Source organism: Fulmarus glacialis, unplaced genomic scaffold, assembly GCF_000690835.1.
Source record: "Fulmarus glacialis isolate BGI_N327 unplaced genomic scaffold, ASM69083v1 scaffold46984, whole genome shotgun sequence".
Classification (NCBI taxonomy): Eukaryota; Metazoa; Chordata; class Aves; order Procellariiformes; family Procellariidae; genus Fulmarus; species Fulmarus glacialis.
This window is the reverse complement of record NW_009210766.1, coordinates 1-16,640: the sequence shown is the minus strand read 5'-3', so window position 1 is coordinate 16,640 and position 16,640 is coordinate 1. Positions and strand designations below refer to the sequence as shown.

The 16,640-nt window shown below is 39.5% G+C and overlaps 1 protein-coding gene across 1 annotated transcript; it reads left to right on the top strand.

The window, feature by feature from the left end:
• The first annotated feature begins 231 nt into the window (after positions 1–231).
• Positions 232–5,571, top strand: ENY2 (enhancer of yellow 2 homolog (Drosophila)). The gene is made up of 4 exons (XM_009577278.1): positions 232–339; positions 2,213–2,283; positions 4,245–4,319; positions 5,305–5,571. The coding sequence occupies exons 1-4, from the start codon at positions 272–274 to the stop codon at positions 5,379–5,381; spliced, it is 291 nt and encodes a 96-aa protein (XP_009575573.1). The 5' UTR covers positions 232–271; the 3' UTR covers positions 5,382–5,571.
• The last annotated feature ends 11,069 nt before the right edge of the window (positions 5,572–16,640 follow it).

Sequence of the window (16,640 nt, the reverse complement as noted above, 5' to 3'; positions counted from 1 at the left end):
GCCGCGCCCGCGCAAGCGGCCCGGTGACCTACCGGCCCCCGGCGCTGGGGCAGGCGGGGGAACGGCATTCCGGTGCTGCGGGGTGCATGCCCGTCACCAGAGCTGGTCACGGACCGGCATCCGACCATGAACCGCGGGGACGTGTAAATGGGCACGGCGCTGCGTGTAACTCTGTGCAAGTGACTTTTCTTTTTGTGGTGTTAGTAACGCCAGTATTTGTCAAAACTCCTTTCTGCTCTGTGTAGGTTTGTGAAAAAACTCGATTTCCAAAATGAATAAAGACGCCCAAATGAGAGCAACCATTAACCAAAAGCTAATAGAAACAGGAGAGCGAGAACGGTAAGCGGGCTTCCTCTTCCATGCCAGTAAGCGGCTTTAAATATTATCAAACATGAACTAGACATAAAGATTAAGTAAAATTAACTCTAAATTCTTCAAGTGCCTGCATGTGAAAGTTTTATGTATTATATAAAGCTATATTAAAAAAAAAAAATTTGCCTTTTGAACAGTTTTGTTTTAGTTTTACACTTGAAAAGAGAAGCTGGGAAAATAAAGGATGCGGTGGTTGGCTTATGAACGCTAAAGCTTTTTCTTATTCTGGTATATTGTGTTGGAAATATCTTCGTTCATATCAAAATCACCACTAACTGCAATTTGTTGCAGTTAAGTCTTGTTATTTCCTGATAAAGAGAATGAGACAAAACTTTTCTTTTTGCTTTTAAGTTTTTCTTGTGTTACTGTCTCTTCTCTTGTTAGGGAAAAAAATATACAGTGGAACACATAAACCAGCACTTGTGCAAGTCATTGTAAAGATTCCAACAAAGGCAAACAAGTAAATTACGCAGTGTAGCCTGGCAGCTAGTTTTTGGCCTTTTGTTGTCTCTTCAGTCTGTTCTATTTGCATTGTATTTACATATCACTAGCGTGCTTATGACATTTCCCTCCTCATCATTTCACTATATTTGTAACAGCACGCACCAAAAGCTCTATTTCCCTCATTTTTCAAGGCCTGTGTGAGAAGGAGTTTTCTTCCTAGGTCATCGCATAGCACTCTACCTAGTGTAACCTTTTGTAGACTGACACGATGGTGTCTGTGCTCTACTTCTTTCCTGGTTGTGACCATCCCCTTGGAGATTGCACAGAGCTTCAGCAGAGCAAGCAATTTCTGGAAATAGTATTGGGACCTATTTTACTCTAATTTAAGAGTAAGAAGAGTTTTGACTGGATGTCAAAAGCTGTATTATAAACAAGCTTTATCAGAGCTGTACTGTGATCAGAGACAGAGCACTCAGATTTCTTGAATGAAGAAATACCCAGCAGCAGTGAATTTCACCTGTATTGTTACTCTGCTTTTTGTCATCAGTTCATCTGCCCTCCACACAATTCATTGAGTAAAAAGGATTAGACCTATGCAATTCAGCTTCTTGCTGCAATCCTTTCATTCATCAAAACAGAATTTTGCTAGAGTTATTTAGGATGGTACAAAATAAGTAGGCTTGCTAGCTGATGGAATAAAGGATGAAGATATTAAAGCTTCTTTTATCATACCTTACTTTGATTTTCCCTTCTGTTTTTCAGTACTGATTTTCACTTTTTTAGCTAGCTTTCAATATTCTGTTTTGATATATGGAGTAGATGTGTCATTGAGGCAGATTGTCGTGTGTCTTCTCTGTTTAATGCCTGAGTCCTTGTTGCTTATGCTTATAATTGCTAATCACGCTTAGGAAAATACAAGATCCCTTCGTCTTCACCCAACATGAGGTAAAGTGTAACTGGGGAGAGAAACCTGCAGTTGAAGATAGTAGTACAGAAATGTCCTTTCAGAAAGGAGGGGGGAAGGTTTTATTTATTTTGAAGGCCTGGTTTCAGGTGAAATATTCTAACTTTGAAAGTTAGCATACATTTGCTAACAGAGTAGACTCGGGCAGTTCAAGTGATTCAAGGGCTTCTGCCTCTTTTCTGTGGCTGCAGCATCAACGCTGCCTGAAGAAATACTGCGAATTAGCTCCTGAGCTGCCGACTCCTCGTAGTCCAACATGGTAAACTGAAATTGGTACTCATTCGGGTTAGGATTCACGTGCTCTTCAGCCATTTCTGCTGCTGGTCTGGGAGTTCTGCTATGAGTAGTAATAACTTAACTTTCACACTGAAGCATATTTAAGCTGTCAGGAATGTTTGCTGTTCCTAACAAGTTTGTATATTGTCTTAACAGCCTTAAAGAGTTGCTGAGAGCCAAATTAATTGAATGCGGCTGGAAGGATCAGTTGAAGGCACACTGCAAAGGTAACGGTGGTCAAATAACTAACATCCTTTGTAATCAACTGAGGTTCTGGCCAAATAAAAGTCCCAGATGAAAGCTTTGCCTAACAGTCAATTTAAATGAGACTTGGGCAAGAGGAAAGTGTCCCTGGCAGTTGGTCTTGCATGCAAGAAAGCATCTTGCCATCTTGGCAAAAAAAAAATCTTGAAACTTCTTCTCTGATCTGAAACTTACGAAGCTTCTGAGAAAAGTATTGGAATTGGTTCCCTAAATATTCATGATGATACAGCTTTTTGTTTTGAGAAAGATCACTTCCTTACCACAGGAGAAAAAAAAAAACCAAGATAAAGGAAAATGGAGCAAATACAGTGGTACGCAACTTAGAAACTTTAGAGAACTTTATTGTCTGCATGTGGGAGAGAAAAAAGTGCATTTGTACTCTTTCTGAATACAATTATTGACAATAAGGTCATTAAATGAGAGAAAACAAGCAGATGAGTCTCTAGGTACCCAAATGTTTAGTTTTGAGTTAAGTATTTAGTATTACTAGAATGTACTGACTTGTAAATTGTATGAAACTGTTATAAATAGTATTTAAGCATCCAGGAATATTACCACATGATGAAATTTCCTTAAAGCAAACAACAAATCCCTTGAGCTTTCGCTTTAATTCTGCTTTGGTCTGTTGTGCCCAGCAACTCAACATTCCATTACAAAGTTTTTTTTTGTAGGGCTGAGTGTGTTAAATTGTTTTCATAGGTGGATTTGCAGAGAAGGCTGAAATGATTCATGCCTGCAGTTGCCTGCCTGATGCCACTGCCAGAGATTACCCATTTCAATACTACAGATAGCAAAAGGGATGCTTATCTGCCTTCTCAACTATACACTTTATACTCTGCTATATGTAAAGTTACGTAAAGTTGTTTGGTTTACATTAGTATTTTCAACTGTAATTGCAGCTGCTGAGAATGCAAATAGAAGTTCAGTTGTCCCTCTTAAGGGCCTAATAACCTCCAATAGAAAGGACAGAGAAGGATTTTGAGGGTTTGGAGGTTTTTTTGTTGTTTTTGTTGTAGTTTTGTTAGGGTGTGGGGTTTTTTTTGGTAGCTTGTTACAGAGCCTCTTGCCATTGTGGATTAGGGCCAATAATTGAGCAATCCAGGATTAATTTCTACAGGGAATTCAGCCAAGAAAAACAGTTTACAAATAGTCCATGTCAGTTCAGAAAACATGTTTAGTGTCTTGGGGACGATCAATCCTATGTACTTACATGTAATTAAAAACGTTCATGTTTAGACAGAATATTTTAGGTTTATGCTACTGAATTGAGGTTTCTTCTCAGCATTGACTTCTGCATTTTTCAGTAGTCTTCAAGGCACTATAAGTAGACAATTTGTTTAATTACTGGTATGTAATAATCGTACAACATATCTTAATCATAGTTTTTATTTTGCTGTAGATGTGTACCTTTCTTCCAGATATGCTTTTTTACTTTGGTGAAATATATAAAACATGTTGTTTAAACCAGTTAGGAAGAGTAGTTAAGTATTTACTGTCTCTGTGCTCTCCCTTGTATGTTCCAAAGTCGTCTTCCAATTGCATCTCTTTCTCACTATTATGTAAATAATGTGTTTGAAGAGATAAGCAGACCAACTTGTGAACTGCTAGAACACTCCAGTAATATGCACATCTGGCGACACTCAGATAAGCTTAAACTTGGTAACGTTTGATTTTAAAATATGAGCTGATCAGGATGCATCAGTAGTGCAAGTTCCCATCCTTAAAGCTATGGTATGAATGAGAGGCTAAATCCACTGTACAATGCAGCGCAGGTACTGAGTTAGTAACCTACATTTAGGTCACAAGCTACTTCATCTTCTCTGATGACCTATGCATGCAGGTTTTATCTCTTAATCATTGGCACAGGTTTTGTCTTCTAATGAATGGATTAAAAGACTTAAAATACTGTCTTGGTCTTCCCCAGATGTTATTAAAGAAAAAGGATTAGAGCACGTTACTGTTGATGATTTGGTGGCAGAAATCACTCCCAAAGGCAGAGGTAAGAAAATGCAAACATGGATGTGGTAGTACATCAATAAACATACCTACCTGTATTTCATTAATATTTTGAAAACAGCACTATGAACTTGCTTGTGTTGGATTCAAGGAAAAATGTTAATAGCTTCAAGGAAAAATGTTAATAGCATCAAGGAAAAATGTTAATAGCTTGATATTAAATACAAATAAAACATGAATTTGTATTGTGTAACAGCCATTGAAAATCTGTAATGAGCTGTGTGTGTAGACTACTTTTGAAGGTTACATTATTTAGTCATGAGTCTGTATTCATCTTTATAATTGACTTAATGGTCCCAAAAAAACTTGGGGTATGAAGCAGAGATATTTTAAAATTCCAATTCTTGTTAAGATGGAAAATCTGAACTAACAGTGCTAGTGTAATGGGAAATGGGACAAGGAAAGGACATAGCGTACAGATAGAGGAAAATGGAATCTCTTAAGGAAATACTGCAGTCGTCTTTATATAGTTCTTCTTGGACTCTCTAGTGGGCTTTGGTGTTAGTGGGAGAAACTTCTTTAAGTCTTAAATAAAAACTTAAATAAAGACTTAAGTCTTAAATAAAAGCCTTCAAAATAACTTGCTGAAGACCCTTACTCTGAGGTCATGGCTGAGATGATTTTTTTTGTCTTAAATTTGTGAAGAAAAAAAGTAGGATAAGCTAGTTTCTGATGATTATATCCTGTTTACTGTTGAATAATCCTTTCCCTCAAACTTTCCAATTTTCTTGATTATGGAAAGGCAAAAAACTACCAATAACAACAGTGTTCACAAGAGACTTCAATTTTAGCCTATTTTAAATGGGAGAAATATAGATACGCTATATGAAAATCAACTAGCTTCAGTTACAGGTATTAACAGAATCGCAAGAACAAAGAAAGAACAGAAGTAGCTGTTGTAAAGGGTTGGTATTAGCATATTTTCCATTTTGTCTTTTTTACTTCTTGTTTTCTTATTTGTGTTTCAGCCTTGGTACCAGACAGTGTAAAGAAAGAACTCTTGCAAAGAATAAGAACCTTCCTTGCCCAGCATGCCAGTCTTTAACTTTGACGTTCATCTGGGATACAGTGTTTCTGTTTCTGTATTATGTCAATCATGTCAGGATTGGAATGCAGTTTCCATACTTAAGGATGGAAAATCATTAATTTTTTTGTACAATGAGTTGAAGTTTGTTTGCACTGCATCAATTTCTTGAACTTGGTGTTATTTTAATAAAAAATTTTGTGGACTTGTGGTTGTAAGGCTCTCCTCTCTATCAGTGCACTGTGATATGGTGTCACCTATTCCAGTTTTTAATAATCCATAATTTTATACAGTTGTGCAAACTTGCTCGGATTTTTCAAAAAAGAGGCGTGACTAACAAGTATGTTAACTAGAAATGCAGAAGGGGAAAAAAGTCTGGAAAATGGGATATGACATGCTACTGAGAATATCCTTTCTAATTTTCTCTAAGTGGCTGAACAGCATGAAGAAGTTAAGACTGCATGACACTGTTGGTGGCATTCATAGAATCAGAATAGTTTGAGTTGGAAGGGACCTTTAAAGGTCATCTAGTCCACTCCTCTCGGTACTTCTTTGCTAGAGAGTAAGTGATTTGAAGCCTCTGACTTGTGTTGCAAATACGCACTCAGTAATTCATAGGAGGATGGATTCTTCAAACAAAAAAGGCGGTTGTATCTTTCATCAATAATTCTCTCTTCACATTTACTTTAGTTAAAAAGAGTTGCTATTCTGATCCACAACAACTACTGTTTTCTAGCTTTGCCTGTATTACTGGTAATTTTTAATTATGTGAATCTTCAGGGCCTTTTAAAATTTAAGTGTGATACAATAATTTGCCAACATAAGTCTCTTAAGATGATACATGGTAAATTCTTGCATCTGGAACTGCAACATCAGCCAGGTCTATAAATAGCTGCGAAAATAAAGTTGATGAATAGAGGATCAGGAAAGGGGCTTTGAAGTGAGAAGTTTCAATTTTTGCCAGCTTCAATTTGAGCTAAGTGTCTAAGACTATGAAGTGGAGGAGAAGCATAAGCAGGAGCTGAATAAGCAATTAGATACTGTTGTGACTCGGCTACTGTGAAAAATTATTTGACTCGACATAAATCTTAATCCTCCTAATTAGAAGAATACTCTAAAAATTGTCGCTTAGCGTGGAGCTATTCTTCACCAGCTGCTTAGAAAGTCGTGCCTGCGCCAGTGGATTCGAGTCTCGTTCCCCAATCCTCGCTGTGAGAGGAGCTGAATAAGCAATTAGATACTGTTGTGACTCGGCTACTGTGAAAAATTATTTGACTCGACATAAATCTTAATCCTCCTAATTAGAAGAATACTCTAAAAATTGTCGCTTAGCGTGGAGCTATTCTTCACCAGCTGCTTAGAAAGTCGTGCCTGCGCCAGTGGATTCGAGTCTCGTCCCCCAATCCTCGCTGTGAGCTCTTCCCCGAGGAGCCGCTCGGGGGCACCCGCGGCTCATGCGTGGGGAGGGAGGTGGCTGCTCCCCCTCGGGTCTCCAACTCCGCTGCTGCCTCCAGTCCCTCGGCTTTAGGAGAGAAAAACAATGCGCTCTGCTGCAGAGCAAAGCACGCACTTCCCACGCTGCGTGCTCACTGGGAAATCAGGCAGCTGGGGCTCAGCTGAGCTAGTCACCTACACAGGGCTGGGATGAAATGGCAGCAGCAGGGCCATCAGTGCCAGGCTGCGAGTGTTTTCTCAACTTCTCTGCTCAGACTGCAAATTGGGGAACAGACGTGAGAGAAGAGTCTAGCAATAGGAGAAGGTGAAGTCTGGCACTAGACATAAGTCGGTGTAAACTGGACAATACTGATGCTTAATGTGATGAGATGTAACTGGTCACGAACACCTTTTTGCTGAGACTGGAACATCGCAGGAGCCAGGATCAGGATCTGCTGCAGTATACAGATATTCTTTTCAGGGCCTGTGCTGTACTGTTTTACATCTACCTTCATGCCAGTTTGAGCATACTTGCTGTATGTCATTGTCTCTACACTGTTAAACAATGGTGGATGTCAGAAAGAAGAAAATTCTTTCTTCCACTTAAAAGTCCATCTTGTTTTTTAAAAAGTTTATTTGCATTGAGTATGTTAATTCAATGTTTGATTGCAACTTCATTTGCAGTGAGTACGTTCTGTTTGAATTGCATATATGTATATTTATTCTGAGCTCTTCATTCTAGACTTGATTTACCCAGTGCTAGTAACTGATGGAGTACAGAATGCTTCTTCACACAATCTAGCAGAATATACCCTAGCTGAGTGTATGTTTAATATATGGCAAGGCTGTAAAATATCCTCTGTACTCTTACTCTTTTGTTCTTAGAGGTCTTTGCTAATGTTCTTCGACATTTTGCACGTTACTTTAAAAGTCTTTGCTTGATTAATGGCTGCAGTGTGTCATGGGCACACAATAACTTGCTCCAGAGCTTCTACTTGATTGCCTTCACTGTGATGGGAGAGGGCCAGACTTCAGGTATTCATACACTGAACTGTGGAAGGCTTGTCTGATTGGTAAACGTTTGAGATTCCATCTAGAACATGACAGTTGAAGTGCAGTTGCTGTAAGTGTGGTGTAGTTCTCCTCTGTAGGCAGCTCATGCTTGGCACAGAGTAAAGACCGAATGCGGTATGAATTTTCAGACAGTTGCGCTGACCAATCTGAAGTTAAAGGCTTGACAAATAGCTCTTTCACATGCTTCCAAAAACAAGTTGTAAAGTTCTGCCCAGACCGGCTTAAAATGCAAGAGCATTCAGAGACCCAGAAGGAAGAGGATAGAGTGACCGCCTTCCAGACATACACCAGTGGCTCCCGTCCCAGGGTAACACAGGCTGCTCTCTGATGCAAACAGCCCAACACTGCATGTTCCTGCAGTGAGTTCTGTTAATCACACCAGTGCAGCCTCCGTTCAGTACCTAGGCAAAAAGCATGTTTGACAACATATGCAGATCCAAATTACACTGGAGCGGACTGGTCAGAGGTATCTTGATGGATCTTCTAAGAATTAAGTTAGATTTGGGGTGATACCAGCAACGGGAGATGGTTTCTTGAGGAATAAATAGGTCCCTTTAGTGGCCTCATATTTTTGTTTTAACTGCAGGTTTTGTTCTCAGATGCATAGGGTGGCTTTGTTGTGCAAACTGCACAACCTGAGTTTCAACTCTTTTGGTTGAGTACTGAAAACCATTGGTAACATTCAAGATTCAGCCAGAACACTGTTGTCCTGTTGAGTTTTTTTCGCACACTGAAAAATAAGATGATCTGTGCTGTTAAAGGTGCCATACCTATAGCACATACAGACAGATAGATGCATTAACTACTTTGTCTTCAAAATTTCAGCATTTTCAATGTCATGAAATGCATCCGTTCCTTACAAAGGCAGACAGCACCCAGAACTAGATACCCAAGAAGTCACAATTCAGGATTGATGTGAATTACCTCAGCTGTGGGCATATAGTTCTTTCAGATGGCAGCCCTATATAGGGGCTCTCACGCTAGCAGCGGATTCAACCTGGTCTTTTTGTAGACAAGCCTGTAAAAAATAAAATGAGTTTGTAAATTGGCATTGAAATAATGGGTCAGATAACAGCTAGCGTAAATTGGTATAGCTCTGGATGCGCACTAATCCAAATTCTATGTGACAGTGAATTGAATAGTCCTACTGCTGTCAATGAAAGACCAATAGAAAAAAGTTAGCTTAGCCTCTCCCTTAGTCAGGCCCTGAGGGGTCTGAAATACACAATGAACTGAAACTGGTTAGATTCTAATTTGTTTGATAATTATTTCCCCATGAATACTTCTCCACATTGACATAGTCCAGTCAAAAAGTGTTATAGAACAGTAACATCATCAGGAAATTCTGCTGAGATGTAAAACTTACACTCACATCTTAGAGAGAACTTTATCATTTGGCCACTGCAGGTTTTTCAATTCTTTTTTTTCTATTCTTTTTTTCCCATTCTTCTTCATTCTTGTGTACTGCCATAATGTTTCAGTACGGACCTTTATCACTTGGAGAACAAGTATGTCTGAAGTCTGTTTAAATCCAGTAAGAGTCCATCAGTGCTATCAAAAAATTATTGCTGCTTCTCAGCTTTTCTCTCCGGAGGGTCCTTTGGGGTGACAGCTCTGCACTACCTAGCCCATGTCCTCGTCTTTTCTTTCACATAATGGAATATGTTTAATTGTAGTGATTGTGGCACCTTGATAGTTTCACTTTAACTTACTTAGTAATTGAGTTTTCACTAGAGCAATGAAAAATATCCAATGCTTTTACCTGCTGGCTTTCTTTAAATTTCTAAATATTTGCAATTGAGATCAGAATTGTGTTCCATTTGGACTGTTTTTCTCAGCTATTCAGTTTCTACAAGAAACAGCTGTGGCTGCAGAGCCAAATTTGTAATGACTGGAGCCCAAAATGAGGAAAAATAAATTTCTTTCCTCAAAAATAACTTATACTTCACCACTTCTGTGTAATGAAAAGGCTAATCAGCATTCTGCTTGGAATGAGAAAAAGCCTAATCTCGCTTTAGTGTATTTCACATTTACCATGGTGCTTTCCATCTGAACAGTATTATTCTTAAAAATGTTCTTTACGCTTACCTTATAACTAGTGAAATGATTTAGCAGTAGATCATAAAAAATACCCCTCTAAGAAATCCCTGCTGATTTCTGTTTGTTGGAGTTACTAGGAAAGAGGTTTTCCGTTCTTTCAAACATTGATCCTGAGGTAAAGTATCAAGTTGCTGCTGATAAAATCTGCGGCTGGCAGCCTGTGGGTGAATGCTGACGAGAGCAGAGCAACCTGGCTTCTTCTGCTGGTCGGCTCCCTTCAACTCTCTGTGTACAATGTCAGTGCAGTGTTGAGTTTTCACATCTAGTTCAGAGGACAAAAGCAACGCTTAATTCCCTGGAAAGCAATGACACTGGAAATCATAGTGAAAAACTCATCATCTGCTTCCACGGATCTTTGAATACATATGAACAGAGATGAACATAACACCGATCTTAGCTTTGGATATTGCATTGGTGAGACTGACACTGATGATGTATGACTCGCAATTTTGAAAGGAAGAAGGAAAAAATGGAGTACTGAAAGAGAAAAAGGAATTATTGAGGGCTAGCACTGCTAGTTAAGATTTAAAAATCTCCCAGTGTTAGTTTATTGAAAAGAAAGCTGATAGAAAATATGGTTGTGATGTGTCAGAACCTCCTCAGGCAGAAAATAGGAAACAAAGGGCACTTTCTTCTAACAGAGAGAGGCATAAAGAGTAGATAGAAATAGAAGGCAGAAAAATTCAAATTTAAATGTAAAAGTATGGCTGCTTAATCACTGGAACAAACTATGAAGAAATATGATGGATCCTTCATTTTTCAATGCTTTCCTGAGTACAAGATGCCTTTCTGGAAGAGCTGCTTTAGTTCAGACTCTCTGGAAATGTAGTATTCGCCTATGACTGTTCCCCAGAGCTGGCAGCAGCAGCTCAGTTTCTTCTAGCTGAGAAAGGAAAACTACAATAAATACTCCCTGTTTATACTTCTGCTCCCCTGCAAAAGAAACAGAAGCATCCCCAAAAATGTAAGGTCCAGAGCAGTTCACTGATTTGTATAAATGTCCTCTGCTTTTTAACTCCTCTGTTAAGCTGAGCGGCACCTTAAATGCTATTTTCTAATACTTTTCAAGGTGAACTTTTTAATCAAGTTCCCATAAAGAGAAATGCTGCTTTAGCTGAACACAAGCAGAAGTTGTTAGCCCCAGTACAGGTGTAATTGGGTGGAAAGCAATGCCCTTGGAATCTACGATGGAAGTGGCAGTAGCCGTTAAGCATTACAAAATCTTTTTTTGTAACTTGGACTGAAAAATGCTCCTATCTAGATAATCTGTTTGTTCACTTTTTCATGCGCATTTCATTCTGAGGTAAGTTTCTGCCCAAATCCTGGATCAGTTTGCTAATATTTGAGTAGTTCAAATTACATTTGAAAATACCTGTTGACATATTTTTTGCAAGGATGTATTTCATCAGATAGTCAATGGATGGAAGAGAACTGTTTTTCCTCTGTTGAATAAAGATCAGAGAGAGTATTATCTATGCCTGGTTTCTGCCTACTGACTGCTGCAATGATAAAAATGCTTCCTCACTACCATGAGGTAAACAGGAAAACTTGACAAAGAATGAAAAGATGTATTTATTTCACTTCCTCATTTCCTTTCTTTGATTGCTGTCTCCTCTAGACTATATATTTGAGGTTATGCAGTTACAGTCAATACCAGCTGTTGGTTTTTTTCCCCATCAAAACTGGTGTCCCAATCCAAATTTTACTGAGACATTAAAGTTTGTATGAATCTGGCATTGATTTTAGTCTGATTTTGGGACCTCAACACTTCCAGCAACCGCTTGGGCTTGGCACATAGGTGCTCAGATAAGAACTTGAGTTTTGAAGTTTTTGAGCTATAACATAGGTCTTTTTTGCTGAATTGATTTGTTTTGAAATGGGAAAAGGGAGGATTCATGCTTAATTTAAGGTTTTTTTTCTATTAAGTTCTTTTCCCAACTTTAGAATAATTGTTCTTGAAATGAGATGGTTAGATCTGGCAAAGGGCATGAAAAAAGAAACGAAACACATTTTACCAATAGGTAGAAATTCTTCTACGAAATGCTGAAGTTTGAAGAAACAAAAAATAGTTTCATGATTCTCCCCCCCCCGCAAAAAAAAACCAAACAAACAAACCTAGAAAGAAAATCCTTTGCTTTCCTAAGTGCTTTCCCCAACAAAATTTCATTACCTTATCTTTCCATGCTATGCATTCTCTCTCCGATTTCCCTAAATGCAAATCATACACATGCAGACATGCACACACAAGCATATCCACGTAGGTAACTATTTTTATAAAGCAACATTCTAGATACTCAAGTATTTAGAGGATTTGAATTCAAATGCTAACATTAGGCCTAGGATCCATCTTCTAATAACTTGAACTTAGTGCATATAATTCTTTTGCCCTTAATAAGAAACACAAGAAAGGCTGTGCATGTAAGTCAAGCAAGATTACTTAATGGCTACGTACTACAGGATGGAAAGGAAGATTTTCTATTTCTATTCAGTAATGAAATGATAAAATAGTTGTATAAAGAATAGGTCCCATTATCCTCTCCCTAATTTGCAGTTGAGGAATATGAGGATTATAAAGCATAAGCTTTCTTCCCATATAAAAAAGCTAGGGAATTAATTTTTTTCCTGGCAATTCTAATACTATTTTCTAGTTTAGTTTATGCACCTGTTTTATCTATTAAAATCAGTAACGACTGAGAGCCAATATGGATCATAATCACCTATAATACATTTTAAGTAGAGTTTAAGCACCAATATCCTTTTAGACATTCGCTGTCTAAAAGCTGTTCAACTGCAACCAAATGGCAGTTACAGAAGTTCTTAAGTATTGTAACTGTAGATACATTTATTGATGCAAAGTTAAGTCTATTTACAATCCTGTCTCTGTACATGCTGGAGTTGCCCAGTTGTCTGCAGCTAAAGGTATGCAGAGGCATCCAGCTGGCACCAAGGAAACTGGGACCTAGGAGCCAGAACAGAATGCTTTAATCCCCCTGAGATCTGAATCCCAAGCACACCTTGCACTTATTGCGGGGATTTACTTCCTGCCCCAGTGCAGCAGCAGGCATTGCTTTCTTTAGGATGTGGCTGAATGAAGAGGAAATAATTGGGATAACTTGCATATAGAGCCTAATAGCTAAATCACACAGTCAAGATCTAAATAGCTAGTAGATTCTTTATTTGGGAAAGACAAGAGATGGGTTGGTCACCTCCTTCCCGACCTTCTGAAATGTAAGTAATCCCTCACTTTAAATCTTCTGCCTCCTGGGAGAATGGCCTTATGTCTTTTCTGTCACGAGTCATGGCGGGAAGCAGAACTCCAATACTTCTGTTCACTTGTGCTCCTGTGAAAAAAGTAATAATTGAGAGAGCAAAAGGAAGCCTGGCTCTGTAGCCTCTTGGTTAGCTCACTCGCTTGGCAGGGACAGAGAAAACTGGGTTCTGATACCTCCTCCCAGCATTGATTTTGTATATTAACCCATCATCATTAAATACAGAAACCCCCTGGGAAGGAGGAGCTGGTGCCATCAGCAGAGGGAACCCAGGATAGCCTCTCCAGGAAATTTCTCAGCGTCAGGCTAAAGTCACACATTTTTTATCACCTCTAAGTTCTTTACAGCACTGAACAAACCAACCAGCCCCTTTCAACCTGAGGTGGGTAATCCTCTAGGCTGACTGGGAGTTCTGCTCCCCAAGAAGGTCCCGTCAGCTGGCCAGTGTGAAGGTCAGTGCCTCGCAGAGAGATGATAAAGGAGATAGAACCCCTGGATCATTCTCAGGGGAGCAACAAAAACTGCCCAGTCCAGTAGAAGGTCAAACCTCCGCAGTCTGCTCTGAGCTCAGAGAGACCTAGGCAGTCACTGCTACTTGTTGGCGTCTCTTGACCACTGCTTCCAAAAAAATTACTTCAGGTGTGTGTCTTTTCACAGTTTCAAATATGACTTTTTATATATTATATGCTTGTTAAAAGTCAGTTTGTTGAATTTTCCTACAAATGCCTCTCACCAAGATCACTGGTCTGGAAATTTCCTCTACGAGGCATATCAAGCCTTAATGTGCATGAGGGAAGGAATTTAAGGTATGCTGGCAGAGCTAGCGAGAGTAGCGCTTCAGCCTGGAAGACCTTTAGAGAGAAAAGAGGCTTTCATGACTACTTGCCTACTTACTTGGGAAAGGGGACAGATCTTCATACATGCTAGGATACACATTTGCCTAAACTTAGGCAAACTCTTTGGACAATACTTAATTTTACCAAAAATAGGTGCTTAGGAATACTACAAAGAAATGGAAAATGTATCTAAGGATGGAACTGCCCCCTCTCATCTAGAGTTTCAAGACAGCTAATGATGAAATTTCAAAGAGCAGAATATGAATTTGTAGCAGCAGTATAGAAATTTACTTCTGAATTTTATAATAAAACCCCACAATTTTTCTATGGTTGAAACTATAAAAACTCTACTTTGTCCAGAATTAAACACTTGTCGAGGGTAAAATCTTTTCTGCAAATGTAAAACTCGAGTTACTGCACAATTCAACAGGACTGTAACTGGGAAAAGGTACCCTTAGATAAGAAAGCTATTCGTAGCTTTAATGAATGAACAATGAAAGAGCACACAAGTAAATGAAGCACATATACTGTAGGAAGGAGAATTCATATTGAAAGAGAGACTGTATCCCTTTTATAGACAGAATTAAGTTATTAAATAGAAACATGAATGTATCAGGATGGCATCTACCCAGTGGCTGTGGAACAATCAACCATGAAGTGATGGAAATTGCTTTAGATAGAAAGAAGTGACACTGGCAAACTTGCAAATTGTCAGGTGATGTGTTTGGTATGTTTAATCCTTAATATCTGCAAAAGAAAAGAAAAGCATTAATTTAAAAAAATGTAGTTCCCTAATAAACTTATTAGTTTGTTTTATCATTAGCAGTACTACATTTGCTGTGGCAATAAAATATCTAAGATTTAAGAAGATCTCTTTGGGAAAACTAGCTGATCCAAAGAAATCCAAGTTAAGAACTTAAGAGCTAAGGGTTAATGACATTTTTCAATAGAGAAATATTTATCCCTGCAAACATTTATTTTAGAAATTAAGTTCCGTTTATATTATTCCTAAATTTGAACTTGCATAATTATGTTTTTATGAAGACAGTTATTCTTCATTAGCCATCTGCCAATTTCCAGGATTTTTTCCCATTAATGCAACAGCCACACACAGGCCTGTTGTGCATTTAGGGGGATAGTGTGGGTGAGCCACTCTGGCAGTTTTTATATTAAGTGTGGGTGTTTATATGCATATTTTAAAACGTTTCATTCTCACTGTGGCATACTCCTTTTTGAGTATATAGACTGTAATGCCAAAACCTGAATGTGTTCTCAAAGGAAGTGTCACTGGCTATCTTCATAACCTGACCTCTCCCAGTGTGCCATACTCGCGGTTTTGCTTTTATGTGTGAATGCAGATGAAGATTATTTTCCAGTTTCTGCTTTAGACAGAAAGCTATACTGAAAGGTGTAACTCTTTGCTACACAAATGGTTTTGAAATGGTGCTCAAAATTAAAACGAGCATTGCGTATGTTGAGTTTCTCTTATTGAATGCAGGTTCTGCAGGCATAAGGATGTCAGTCCCCACCAGAGCAACACCGTAGGAGCGCTGCCCTTCAGCTCGGCCACAGCTGTGCCCTGACTCGCTAAGAACTCTGCTGATCCTGGACAAGTAGACTGACTCCGTGGCTTGTCCTCAGATCTGCCTCATCACCAGAAACCTGCCTGACAGTCTGGACGCTGAGCTGCCCGCAGCCTGCCCTGCTTGGGTCCTGGCTGGCGAGGCCCTTGCCCTGCTGCCAGCCCTGTGATGCTTGGCTCCTTGTCCCTTTGGGACCTGCTTCCTGATGAAGTGTTGGGGAAATGCAGTTACAGTGTCTGTCAGGACATGGGAAGAGGGAAATGAAGGAATCCTGTATGATACCAGTGCCTCCCCACAAGAGCCATCTTCCTAGCATCCATCTCCTCACTGCCTGAACCAACGGTACAGAGAACAGCAGCTAGCTTAGCTCTACTGGCAGAACAGGAAGTCTTTAAGGGGAGATATTTAAAGAGAGCAGAAAAATCTGGGTGGTATGGTTTGGAGTTGAAGGGACTTGATACCGGTGCCTTCTTAGCAGTTGAGCAGGCCTCCCAGTGAGAAGGGGACAAAGCCTCCCTTTACCTCACCTACCGAGTCTGTCGAATGCAATGCACCTGAAAGCATACACACAGCTCTGGAAAATCTTACATTAGATTACTTAACAAATCCCTCCTTTCCTTTTCTGCACATCAGCAGTGAATGAATACACTGTACCCAGACGCCAGACAGTTAACATGCACAAGCACTTTTTGAAGCACCTTGCCAGAGACACTGGCAAGACCCACTGCCGCTGAGGCTACACCAATAGCTACTTCAGCAGATTTTTTTTTAGTAGCTACCAAATTTACAGCTCAGCATCTAGCCAACTACACAGGAATACCTTTATAACCACATATGCAGCGACCTGACAGCATTAAAAACCAACGCTTTTTTATCACAGTTCTCCGACGTGACAAAGACCTGGCTCAACGTCCCCCGGGGCCAGGCGCGGGGCGCGACCGCAGTGAGCGGGGAGCAGCCCGCCGCGCAGGACGGCCTTCGCCA

What these genes read in the sequence shown, in the direction of transcription:
- ENY2 (XM_009577278.1), top strand. Translation starts at nt 272, where the DNA reads ATGAATAAAGACGCCCAAATGAGAGCAACCATTAACCAAAAGCTAATA. An exon ending in GAAACAGGAGAGCGAGAACG is followed by an intron (nt 340 to 2,212) that starts GTAAGCGGGCTT and finishes TTGTCTTAACAG; the next exon opens with CCTTAAAGAGTTGCTGAGAG. An exon ending in GTTGAAGGCACACTGCAAAG is followed by an intron (nt 2,284 to 4,244) that starts GTAACGGTGGTC and finishes GGTCTTCCCCAG; the next exon opens with ATGTTATTAAAGAAAAAGGA.